The following is a 12616-nucleotide window of genomic DNA, read 5'->3' as shown; positions in this document are numbered from 1 at the left end:
GGGTTCTTTGACATTTTACACTTGACATTTGATTCATTTAGCTGATAAAAAAAAAATCTGAAGCAACATACCGAACCCTAAACAAATAGTGCATCTAGAGAGGGCATTCTTTGTGGCTTCGCTCTGCCTGCTATCTGGGGAGTGTGATGGTTTCACCTGGAAAGGAATGTTCCCCTGCTCTGCCAAACACTCAGACCTGCCTCTGAGGCAGCCAGGACGTCCTCCATCTAAGACCTGCCTCTGAGGCAGCCAGGACGTCCTCCATCTCAGACCTGCCTCTGAGGCAGCCAGGACGTCCTCCATCTCAGACCTGCCTCTGAGGCAGCCAGGATGCCCTCCATCTCAGACCTGCCTCTGAGGCAGCCAGGATGTCCTCCATCTCAGACCTGCCTCTGAGGCAGCCAGGATGCCCTCCATCTCAGACCTGCCTCTGAGGCAGCCAGGACGCCCTCCATCTCTTAATGGGGCACTAACTCGTGATATATTGACCTTTTTCTAATATAAGATTCTGATATGTTATTATTTGAAACAAGATCCTCTCCCACCATCTAACGTGACGAGCAGTGCTTCACGCTGTCTCTTGTTCGACTGTGTTGTCTTGTCTGTGTTGCTTTCCTCAAGTAAAGGAGCTCATTATGTTAGACATCCTATATTTTGCCACATTGCGAAAAAAAAACCTTGTTTTGACTATTACGATTATTATTTATATATGCTGGTGTTATGTTTTTATGCGTGTTATGTTTTTATGCGCTGTTAACAGTTTTTTCTTCTCCAACATGTTGAAAACCTCTGGACTGTTACCTTGGCTGATGTGTCATTCTCATGTTGCTATTTTTTATTTTTCCTCAGTTAAGTTGAAAGTTGAACGAGCGTGTAAATACTAGCAAAGACAAAGCAGTAGAGATGTGATAACTAATGACCCTCTCACACTAAATAAATCTGTATTCTTTCTGCTTTTGTAAAACATCTGTCTTCACTACTTCATTAGCATGAGCAGATCTAAGTGAGTTATCTTACATACAGTGAGAATAAAATACATAGCATTGCTTTACATTAAATGCAGACAATAACAGTGCAGCTTACACTGCAAAGTTAGGTTGATCAATAACTTGTTTTTATTTTCAATTTAAGTTAAATCAACCACAAAGACATTTCCAGTCCAGCATAAGCTGAACCTTGGAAATGACTTGTATTGTACATATAGCCACGCCTCTCAATACAAACTTGACCTGCATAGCAATGCAAAACCGGACTCATTAACGTCACATGCCATTGTATGTGTGTGTGTGTGTGTGTGTGTGTGTGGGGGGGGGGGGACAAAGGCACAGCAGTGACTCCCTCTCTCACTGCATCAGCACACACACGTCCGTTGCCAGTCAGACTTGTGTTTAGCTCAGTCTCGTTGCAGAGGGGATGAGTTCCCCTCTGCTCCATGGGCCCGGGGTCATGACCTCGTCACTGGAGCACGAAAGGTCAGAGGTCGGGGGCGTGTTTATGTGAGAAGGTTACACCTGGAGAAGTCCTACACAGCTGGAGAGCATACAGAGATGACACAGAGAGAGAGAGAGTCTCCATGTTTCCTCAGAGATGATGCTCATTCATTTACATTTACATTTAGTCATTTAGCAGACGCTCTTATCCAGAGCGACTTACAGTAAGTACAGGGACATTCCCCCGAGGCAAGTAGGGTGAAGTGCCTTGCCCAAGGACACAATGTCAGTTGGCATGACCGGGAATCGAACTGGCAACCTTCAGATTACTAGCCCGACTCCCTCACCGCTCAGCCATCTGACTCCGGCCCGACTCCATCTCATTCACCTGGCTCCTGCTTGGTGTGGCTCATGTCTCCTACTACAGACCAGTACAGTGGTCCACTGCGCTAGCAGGTCCCAACAGATCCAGTTCAAATCCAGTCTCAGTGTGTGTGTGTGTGTGTGAGTGTGTGTGTGTGTGAGTGTGTGTGTGTTGTGGGTTAAGCCTGACTCCTAATTCCCTCTTCTTAATCGGCTGTGTGATACTTTGGTAAAGACAAAGAGAGCCATTGAGGGGGAGCAGGCGGGGAGGAGGAAGGCATACCCAGAACTGCCTGGCCTGTAGCTCCGCCGGGATACAAAGGGACTCTCATACTCGCTGCATAGCCTCCACCCCACCTCCCTCCACCCATCCCCTCCTCCACACTGCACCAACAACCTCCCTCCCTCCATCTCTCCCCTCTCAGGTTGAGACTGTACGAAAGAGAGAGAGAGAGAGAGAGATAGAAAGAGAGAAAACCAGTCAAAAGAGATAAAGGGATGAAGACACGGAGTGGACATTGAGAAGTGGTCTCCAGAGGGAAGATGCAGTGGAAGAGGATAGAGGAGTTGAAAAATAGAGACAGAATCCTGACAGAAGGGTGAACCGAGGGACAAGAGGGCAGAGAGAGAGAGAAGAACGTTAGGGTTCAAGACAGGCTCAAGGCAGGAAGAGAGGGGGGGGAAGAGGAGGCGGTGTGCTATTAGACATGGTGGATCTGTCAGCTGGGTGATGCTGTGTCTGTGGTCTGGGAGGTGGATCACGAGATGTGATGAACTGCTGTCTTAACCGCCCCCATGACAGGAAGACCGAGCCCTCCCCAGGCCCTGCTGCAAACACAGGATACTCTTCACATTCACCGTCACTAATTAACGTGGTGAGATCAGGGATTTCATGTGGTCGTCAGACGGCTTCTAATACCGAGAACACTGAGCGTAAGAAACAGTAAAAGTACAAATCAATCTTGAATGTTAATCAGAAATCCTGTTTGTGGGTCACAATGTGCATTATGAAGACAAGGCCAGGGTTCAACCAGGGCTGCCTGTGTCACAGGCCCCCTACACCAAAGCTGTTAATTGGGTGAGGGTTTCCCCCCTTTTCAACCCCCCCCCCCGCTCCTCTCTCTCCCCAAACGGTGGCTCCTTGTTGCCTTGGCAACAACCTATTTCCTCTCTGACAATGACCAGCCTGTGCTTTTCTGTTTGTTTGTGTGAGTACGTGTGTGTATGCATACGTGTGTGTGAGGGCTGTGGCCAGGCTGACTCAGTTCAGCGCCCGCGCCAGCTCGTCTCACCATCCAGTCGTCAAAGTTCTGAATTCGCTGCCGACGGATGTGCTCCTGGTTTCCTTGATATGTTGGTGGCTATCAGAGCGCTTCAAGAAGAAAAGTGTGTGAAACTACCAGGCTTTGCAAACATAAGTTGGAGGGAGGAAAAAATGCTAAAGTCTTTGATGACCGTACAGAGATCTGGAGAATGTGGCGCAAGAACACATTCCTCCATCTGAGAATTAGTGCTTAGACCTCGTCAGAACGACCCAGGGCCTAACCTGAAGTGGATTCTACACTGAATCTAACAAGGTTTCACTGAATTACAGTTCAGATAAGGTGAATTGATACCAAATTAATTCATTATAATTGCACTTTGATGTTCATTTATTCCAGCTCATGATACGTGGGGCCCAAGCCAGGTGGTCACAACCCCAGGTATGACCCCAGGAGGATCACGTTCACTATGTCTATGGAGGCAACTTCAACTGCTCATGAGCGAGGCTGGTTAATTCAGTTTTACACAATTAAATGTATTCTTGAGGAGTCTAGCTGCCTGCCTACATCTCAATGTTTTTATGCATAACGAATAAAGCTGGGCAGAGAATGTCCAGCTTCCTAAGAATAAGTAACTTCCATCAGGGGTGATGTTAATGGTGCAAAGACATGACTATAAACTTGAACTCAACACACAACTGTTGGGAATTCAGCAACATGCTACATTTCTTTCATACAAATTAATTTATTCACAGGAAAAATAAAACAGATCTATAAAACAAACTACCATCCCCCTTCACAGAACCACTTCATAATCGTAGCCGAGTTTCTGAAGGTACATTTGAGCTAAACAGTGACTTGAGTTACATTCCCCCCTTGTGGATGTATGTTGTAACTTATCCGCCTGTCAGAAACAAAAAGGTTCAGATCTAACTATTTCCATCAGGAGAATGATGGAAACTCAGGACTGGAGAACCATTCAGTGGCCCCAAAACGAAAAAACGTCGAAGCTTCTCAGTGCGGCGTCAATGGATGACTGTTGACATCCCTCTCCAGGTGTCTGAGGATCTGATTGGCCGTGCGGGGCCAGCTTCAGTCGGTGATAATGAGTTCGTCACAGCCCCAGTCCTCGTAGCTGGCGTCCGGAAGGTAGCGCCTGATGATGATGGGAATCTTTCTGCCCCTGAAGAACAACAGCCACACACACTCAGTATCAGCATATATGTGTGTGTGACTACAGAAGACAAGAGTGCTTAGATCAGGGGTGTTCAATCCTGGTCCTCGAGAGCCGCTGTCCTGCATGTTTTAGATGTTTCCCTGCTCCAGCACACCTGATTCAAATGACTGGGTTGTTATCAAGCTCTGTGGAAGCCGGGTAATGACCATTCATTTGAATCAGGTGTGCTGGAGCAGGGAAACATCTAAAACATGCAGGACAGGGGCTCTCGAGGACCAGGACTGAACACCCCTGGCTTAGGTGTTGCTTTACTTCAGTTCCTTCATGGCGATCTGCAGCGGGTCTGTCTCTCCCTCCAGCTCCACCATGACTGGGGCACACATCCTGCAAAACACAGCAGGTTAAATACTGCCCAGATGTCTGTCAACAGCGACCAGACGAGCTCACGGCCGTAAAACAATCGCATAGGCTACACTTTCATATGAATCAAAACAGGAGAAATATCCCAAACCCTAGCCTGAATGGATAAACATATCAAATGGTTAAAGCTAGGTAATATAATAATATATCAATTCCGTAATACGGAATTAACTTGAAAGAAGATGCTGCAGTCGTGTAGCGGCACTATTGGAGTCACACTTCCATCGGTGAAGGTCAGAAATAGGTCTCAGTCTTTAGGAGTGTGATTAAATCTGTTCTTGAACGGTAGTTCTACAATGAGAGACTAACTCAGGAGGAATACTCACGCTATCTGGAGGGCGCGTGTCCCTAGCACTCTGGCTCTCTCGTATTTGGTCATGTATTGAGTTGTTATTCTCTTTTGATTGGCCTGTTGGCCCTCTCCCGCGGGAAGGATCTGCACGTTCTCCCGGTCCTCCTGGTTACCATGGCAGAGAACAACGTCAGGGACAGGGAAGCGGATTAGAGAGATGCACGAGTTACCAACGCTTAAAGCTATGTGACGGTACATGGCGTTTGGTGATGTATCAAGGTAAGATAAAAGAGCAAGAGAACGTTGACAAACTTTTGAGGAATGTATAATAATACGTTTCTCAGCTAATTAGCTGTAGCTATACGTTTTAGAATATGGTTGGGACAGACATGGAGGGAAAAAACATACATCTTCTGCGTTCTCCAGATCATCCATCCCCTCATCTTCCTCTCCGTCATCAAAATCACCATCATCGAAGCTAGATGTTAGATCGTTTTGAGAAAGTAGAAGGCAAAACGAACCCTCGTTAGCATGCTATCGATTTGTGTTTATACGCAGCACCAACACGACAGTCCCCACGATGAGCCACAGAAAACGTCACACAATCTGTTTGTTTTGCGGAATATTTTAAGGTCCTAACGTTCTACTATAGCATTATACTTACTTGTCTTCGTTGTCGGACATTTTCTATAGCGTGTAGTATAAGTTATTTCAATAAATTATGACAAATTCTCAAGACAGTTGACAACAGTTCGATGTTGGCGTGATAGTAATGTGTTGGAAGGTTCCGGTCTATCGGTACGTTCGCTCCATCCGGAAGAAACAAACAGGACAGGATAGTTCCGCTAACATAAAATGCTCTACTATAATGTTAATGTAATAGATTTCACCAATAGAAATGGTTTAAATGTTGTAACATGAAGAAAAACAAAACAATGTACTAATACAATATCCCACTGTATCCAGCATTTAATTAACACTCAACTCTATCATTCCTTTTATGTCTGTCAATAAAGGAAATAATTAAGATCTGCTCTGGTCACCTGACCAAATATATTCTAGATATAAAAAGTTAGTTTAATACTCATAAGCGGTAATATGGAAATTTGTCAGTGTTTGAAGCCAGGACCTCCTTTTCGTCAATGGTATCTGCCAACTTCTGAATCCCTTTGGTTGCGAGAAAGGCCAAAATAAATTCTGAGAATATGTAAAAGAAATCTGAGAATTTCCAGGTCCATTATGGATAAAATAACCCTTTCTGTCAGCTCTTCTTCTGGGAGTCCTTGGTCTTGGAGTCCTCTGCTTTGCGGCCGAGCATCATCAAAACCTTCAAGGGCTTGAACTTTACTTTGGACTTCTTCCTCTCTTTCTCTCCCTCTTTTTGAAAATCTGAGAATGGCGAAATGTAGGTCAAATTCAGAGAAGGATGGGAGTGTTGAGAATATATCAGTTATGTAACCGATATCATAACGTGTGACATCATAATACATTTCTTACCTTTCCTCTTAATCATGGCATCCAACAGAAGATCTTCTTCTTTCTCTCTGAAAGGGAGAAGAACACTGTTACCATGACTACTCAACGCCCTAAGAACATCAGATGAACGCTCCGGTTCTAAACGCGCATGGCCCCTTATTAGCCCTCACCTTTGCCTGTCCTGCTCCAAGCTGTTGATGATGTGATTCCTCTGTTCGATGACGGTCACCAGCTCATCCATCAGCTGATGCTCTTGGTTGCGGTCGTCCTTACTCCACTCAGACTCTGAGGGGACAGGAAATGACAGAGAGGTCATTCCGGATGTTTCCATGAACACTGCATTGTCACACAGTAGTAGCAGCCGCAGTCGGCAGGATCGTTTACCAGGTTTGTTGAGAAGACACCGAAGTTCGTACTCCACATCGGCCTGCCTCTCTTCTAAATAATTTTGCTTCGTCCTGTCCATGTACACACACACACACACAAATTGACAAATCCACACTTGTAGCTCTGCTGTCTGGATATGTAGTCCTGACTCCAGTGCACTCACAGGTAGACCAGCTCAGCATCTCTCCGCACCAGCTTGTGCTTGTCCTGGACGAGCCTGAACCAGTCCACCAGCATGTCCTCCTCATCCTGGTCTGAAACCAGCAACCCAACAACAACGTCAAGCCTGCTTAAAACTGCTTCCTGATTAGATTAGTTACATCAATGTAACGCACTGTGACAGGACCAGACTTAACAGGATTCCAAAGTAGTTGAGGTGCCTTTTTGATTCGCATCACATTTGGCAATCAGAACTGATCCATTCTGACAGTACTTGCTAACAGTGATCGACCCAGGTCAACCTGTACTGTCCAGTAGTGCGGATCCCCCCCCCCGGCCCCCCCCCTCTCTCTCTGCTCCCCCCCCGCCCCCCCCTCTCTCTGCTCCCCCCCAGGCTCCCCATCCTGCTCCCCACCCTCTCTCTCTGCTCCCCCCTGCCCCCCCCCTCTCTGCTCCCCCCCCCCCCCTGGCTCCCCACCCAGGCTCCCCACCCTCTCTCTCTGCTCCCCCCCCGCCCCCCCCTCTCTCTGCTCCCCCCCAGGCTCCCCACCCAGGCTCCCCACCCTCTCTCTCTGCTCCCGCCCCCCCCTCTCTGCTCCCCCCCCCCCCCCTGGCTCCCCACCCAGGCTCCCCACCCTCTCTCTCTGCTCCCTACGACCCACCACTGATGCAGCCTCTCAGCCTGCCCTCCAGCTCCGACCCTCTCAGCTCCAGGATGACCATCTGTTTCTCCAGCTCCCCCATCTCCCCCTGTAGCTCCTGCACCGGAGACACATGGTCCGCCTGCACCTGACCGCACACACACAAGCACGCACACACACACACAAATACACACACAAGGAGTGATTATGAACGGGCAACAGCAATATAGCCACCAGGATCATAAGAAAGGTAAGACATGATTTGTATATTGCAAATCTTCTGTTTTTCGACCTCTCACCTTCCTCTTGATGAGGGGGAAGCCGTGTCCGGGGGCAGCAGCCCGCGTTGCTGTGGTTACCTGGAACGTCTTGGATTTTGGTATGCCGAAAGGTGGGGCTTCACGGTCCAATAGGTTCTCTTTACAGGCCTGCAGGACAAGCAGACCCGGATCAGTTACTATCTATAAATACTAACAGACTTGGGTGAACTTGATTTTACTCACCCACTGCAATGAAACAAATTAATCAGTCTCATAAGGAATGTGAATCAAATCAAACGTGCATCAATTTCAAGTATTCAAGTATTTCATTAATTTAAGTAATTAATTGTAAATAATTAATTATTGTCTGTACCTGACCAATCTCTGATTACGACGTAAGAAAGGACTTAAATATATATATTTACCAACTTTAATGATTAGGAAATTATTAGTATGAAATACTAGGGAAGATTGTAAGACTGTCAAGCACATGATTTTAGCTGCATTTCATACTGAGAACCCAAGCTCCTATGACCAAGTTTCCGACCTGGAGATGTTTCAACCTTCTGAATCTGATGCCTTTTAGTAGTGTCCTGTGACTCTGCCCTGACACAGAGACTATTACCAACTTCACATTTGTATTAATTAAACAGACGCTTTTATCAAAGCAACAAACAAACAGTGCATACAGGAAGTCAAGCAGAAAACAAGGGACCAGCAGTGCATCGTTTTAACAGTATTTAGGCTCAGTGCAAAGAAACCACATCTCAGCTACCAGGCTAGTGCACGAGGAACATCTGAACTGCAGTATTACCTTCCGTCACTGTGGAAGTCTGGGCCTATTTTAACTGATCTGTATTGTAGCTGTACAGTAAGCTTACTTTGTACCTACAGATAGAAAGCTGCCGACTGGTAAACTAATATTATTAATTGTGAATTTAAATATAAATATATCTACTCTTACCTTACTGTGAGGCACTGCAGATGCTAGATGGATATCATTGGTTGCTTCTGAGGGATTTTTTGCTGTGTGAGCGGCTGCCCTTGATCCAGCTGATCCTGACCGGCCCAGCTTGTCCTCTGCTGCTTTGCCTGGTACAGCTGACTTGGCCCTGGCACCAGTACTGGCAGGACATGACCCGTGACCAGCGGGTATTTTGGCGTCCTCGCGGCTTACGGGACCAGCGTTTGCTGAGTCACTGCCCTTAGCTGCTTTAGCTAAAGAACGGGCGCCACTCCACGACTGACTGGTTGCCATGGAGTTCTGACTGTGGCCCGCTGCACTTGTTCTGGAACCTTCCTCGTCAGTGTCGTCATGTTCCCCAAAGGGGTTTCCTGGGGTCGGTTTCTTCCAGAACCATTCCCCGGTTCCATGCAGGGGTGACAGGGAGCTGGAGCGGGAGGGGCTGGGTTTGTTAGGGGGTGGGGCTGGCGGTAGCCTGGTCCAGGGTCCGGGGTTGCTAAAGCACATCCAGGGATGATCCTTGGGCCTGCAGCTCCCACCGGCAGAACTAGTACTGATGAGTAAAACAGATTACAAGAGTAAGAGATGAAAAAGCGTAGAAAAAATAATAATTGGGGATTGTTTTGCATTCATGACGTAGATCTGTTTAGTAAACTTGCCTGGTTGGGGATTTGCTTTTATCAGCTGACAAACCTGCAGGAGGTGAAACAGAAGCGAGGAGAAAGAGATAACGTGAAAGTAAGAAGAAATGAAATGCTTACATATTCATAGAGGGAGAACTATTAGAAAAACAACTGTAAAACTGACCTGCAGCAGAGCTGTCAAAGGGTTTACCAGCGCGGGTCCTGGGGGCAGGACGAGGGGCGCATGCGGAGGAGTCCAGCATGCGTCTGGGGGCAGGTACCGGCCGACTGCTACCCCCCTGCGGGGCAGACGTGGCTCCCGGTGCTGGGGGGGGATCCGTGCTCCCAGCGCCGGCCTCCCGGGGGGGGCCTTCTGCATGAGGAGGCAACCTTACGTCGCGTTGGGATGTCACTTCCTGTGTTACTACTTTGGGGAGGTGTTCCATTGATCCCGCCTCTTCCTGTCTGCTGAGGTCAGGGCGAGTGCTCTGACTGGCTGAGCAGTGATGGGAGCAGACCAATGAGCCAGGTTCTTCACCCTCTCTGTAGGAGCCAGGTAGCAAGGTACTGCTGCACAACCCGCATCTGTTTGACAAAGACATACACGATTTAACAGCTGGCAAAAGAAAAGTACAAATATCAGACAGACTACTGAGATAGATCCAGATGAAGTTTATTATTATTGCTGTCATTGTTGGTGCTGGTACCTGAAGCAGCCCCGGTGGTACAGCTGGCCCTCCACTAGTTGTCTCTGGAGCAGGTGAACATGCTTCCTGCAGGAGATACACTCCCCAGTCAGTCTGCTGCCACCGCTATGGTGCGCTGCGGCGCTCTGGTGAGATTTACCGCTCTGCCCTCCCGATGAGCTCTGCACACGCAAACACAGTCTGGATGACAAAGATGTTATAGATTCCTTCTACTAGAATATGAGTACAGGACAAATATGATGTGAAAACACTGCTAGAATGTACATGAACAGGTACAGGAATTTGGAAGCTATAAAAAGCAGTTTTCAGAGCCCAAGAGTATAGTAAGAATGAGGTTGTTGCTATGGAGAAAGACATCAATGTGGTGATTTGGAAGAGTGTACACATAAACACTATTATTACAACTGTGACATGTTGTTACCGTGGCTGGTTCAAGGTCCGGAAAAAATGCAGGTTGTTTCGTGAAAATGTGTGTGGGGTCAACACCAACATATGACACCTTTAGCCTGGTCAGACCGGCTGCAAGGCAAAGCGTGTACAGTATTGATTAGCCAGTAGGCTAGATTTTTAGAGAGTAGAAAATATCCGAATAAATAAGGTTACCCTGAGGTAGATTGTTGAAGACGAGGTAGTACTGGGACAGGTAGGTGATGACGCTCAGGCGATCAGGCGCATCCGTGGCAACCATGTCTCCAGGGTCCAGCAGGGCAGGGATGCCCAGTTTCGACGCTGCCACTTCAAACGCCTAGCAGAGGGAGGCAAGGGCAGAGGTGGGGATCAACAGTTGATTCCTCTTATCTGTGGTTCATCCATACATCTCCCCTGAAGGATAAAGCATTATATTAAGCAGAAGGAATGGGTACACTAGCAAGTATACAAAAATATCCGCTCCTCTGATTCGTTTTGTGTAGGGATGCCAGGAGAGATGAAAAATGGATCTCTATCAGTCTTCTTCTATGAGGGGGGCATACGCTGACAATAAACATGCATGTTGATTCAAAATACAACTCACCAGATGGTTGTTTTCATAAACGTTTTCCTTGGAGAGGGAGTGGAAGTCTCTGGAATAGGGTGAGGAGAGAGAGAGAGAGAGAGAGAGAGAGAGAGAATTAAGAAGAGATGTTGGATTAGTCTCCATGCTGTTGTCCTGTGTGTAAGGGCAGGCAAATCCACATGGGCCCAGATTAGACAGCCAATCAGGGTTTGCGTTGGGAGTATGGCTCCAACACTGTATAAAGGTGCCTGGGGGTTGTATCAGAAAACCCTGAGCTTCAGATAGGACAACGTACAATGAATACTAATACAGTGGGAAACTATTCTGGCCTGGCTCCTGTTACCTGTAAACTGAGATGCAATACAAGTCAATTGGTGAAGCACTCTATGATTAAAGAAAAATAATTTAATAGAATGCTACCAAATCCTTATAACAGTAAACCTACTCAACATAAGATAGGGTCGAAACTATGTCATTGTTTCAAACGGGTGGGAGTGGTGGAGGGTGGACTGACGGACGGATGGACTACAGCAGCCAGGGAATGTGGAGCACAACAGAGCAGCACAGATGATAAACCGAGTAGCCTATATGCTCTGTTACCGCCTAGCCTATGTTGTGCATGTAAAAAGTAACCGTTACTTACATTAAATCAGGTCGGTGTTTGTGGATTAAAGCACAAAAGGCTAACCCATCTCTAAATGACGTCGACATGTTCCTAATATCCACATTGGGGTAGTTCTCGCACTCGATCCGACACCAGTCTTGAAGAGCCTTCAGCGAACCCATGAGTATCCTTGCCCTACTCAAATTAACTTCTCGTGATCCAAACTTCAGAGTGTAAAAGTGCAGTGTCCAACAGATCGTCCATGCTGTGAAGGTCTGATTCGGATCATCTTCTTGACTTTTCTGCGTCTGTATCTTCGTATAGCCTAAACACAAGGGGAACCGCCGGCAACTTTCTCTACTAAAATGTCTCTCCAACCCCCAAACTATCCAAACATCAGTACTCCTTTTTGACCTAGACTGTGGAAGGATGCCAACTTCCGCAGGTAGATATCTTTTTTATATATCGCTTGCTACAATTAGGTTACAATGTTGTCACAACAAACTCACGTAAACCTGTACGTCCCATTCGAGAATTCCAAAGTAGTTTAACCATATTGCCAGTATATTGTTGTTCTTTTCATAGACTAAGGACTTCATTGTTTTTGATTAACTATACTTGGGACGAGTAAATTGAATTAAAAACAAATCCGTTACTCACTCTACTTGATTACCGCCTAAGCGCGCATGAAGCCTAACCTGCAAGGCAGCTTCATACCGCTAGAGGGACACACGACAGCATCTAAATTTAGTTTAGGTTTAGGTTTCAGCTTGGGAACACAATCAACTGCAACTAACTACAACCTAACTATTCAAAAGCATGTAACATTTTAGAGGTGTACACAAAAAAATGGTGTT

General features: G+C 46.8%; 2 protein-coding genes across 2 annotated transcripts; both read right to left on the bottom strand.

Annotated features, from left to right (window-relative positions):
* Nucleotides 1–3759: 3759 nt before the first annotated feature.
* Nucleotides 3760–5759, bottom strand: polr2f (RNA polymerase II, I and III subunit F). Its single transcript, XM_067231148.1, has 5 exons — nt 5609–5759; nt 5353–5422; nt 4979–5109; nt 4545–4616; nt 3760–4238 (listed from the first exon to the last, which is right to left on the bottom strand). Exons 1-5 carry the CDS (start codon nt 5626–5628, stop codon nt 4148–4150), a joined length of 384 nt encoding a protein of 127 aa, XP_067087249.1. The 5' UTR covers nt 5629–5759; the 3' UTR covers nt 3760–4147.
* A 143-nt stretch (nt 5760–5902) lies between these two features.
* On the bottom strand, nt 5903–12497 carry LOC136940576 (MICAL-like protein 1). The gene is made up of 15 exons (XM_067232765.1): nt 11799–12497; nt 11174–11222; nt 10765–10906; nt 10583–10680; nt 10162–10322; nt 9639–10039; nt 9491–9524; nt 8832–9384; nt 7907–8035; nt 7629–7755; nt 6971–7061; nt 6805–6878; nt 6591–6705; nt 6442–6488; nt 5903–6333 (listed from the first exon to the last, which is right to left on the bottom strand). Exons 1-15 carry the CDS (start codon nt 11939–11941, stop codon nt 6206–6208), a joined length of 2292 nt encoding a protein of 763 aa, XP_067088866.1. The 5' UTR covers nt 11942–12497; the 3' UTR covers nt 5903–6205.
* Nucleotides 12498–12616: the final 119 nt, after the last annotated feature.

This window comes from Osmerus mordax, chromosome 3 (assembly GCF_038355195.1).
Source record: "Osmerus mordax isolate fOsmMor3 chromosome 3, fOsmMor3.pri, whole genome shotgun sequence".
NCBI lineage: Eukaryota > Metazoa > Chordata > Actinopteri > Osmeriformes > Osmeridae > Osmerus > Osmerus mordax.
Note: the sequence above shows the minus strand (reverse complement) of the source record. Positions and strands in the feature narration are given on the sequence as shown.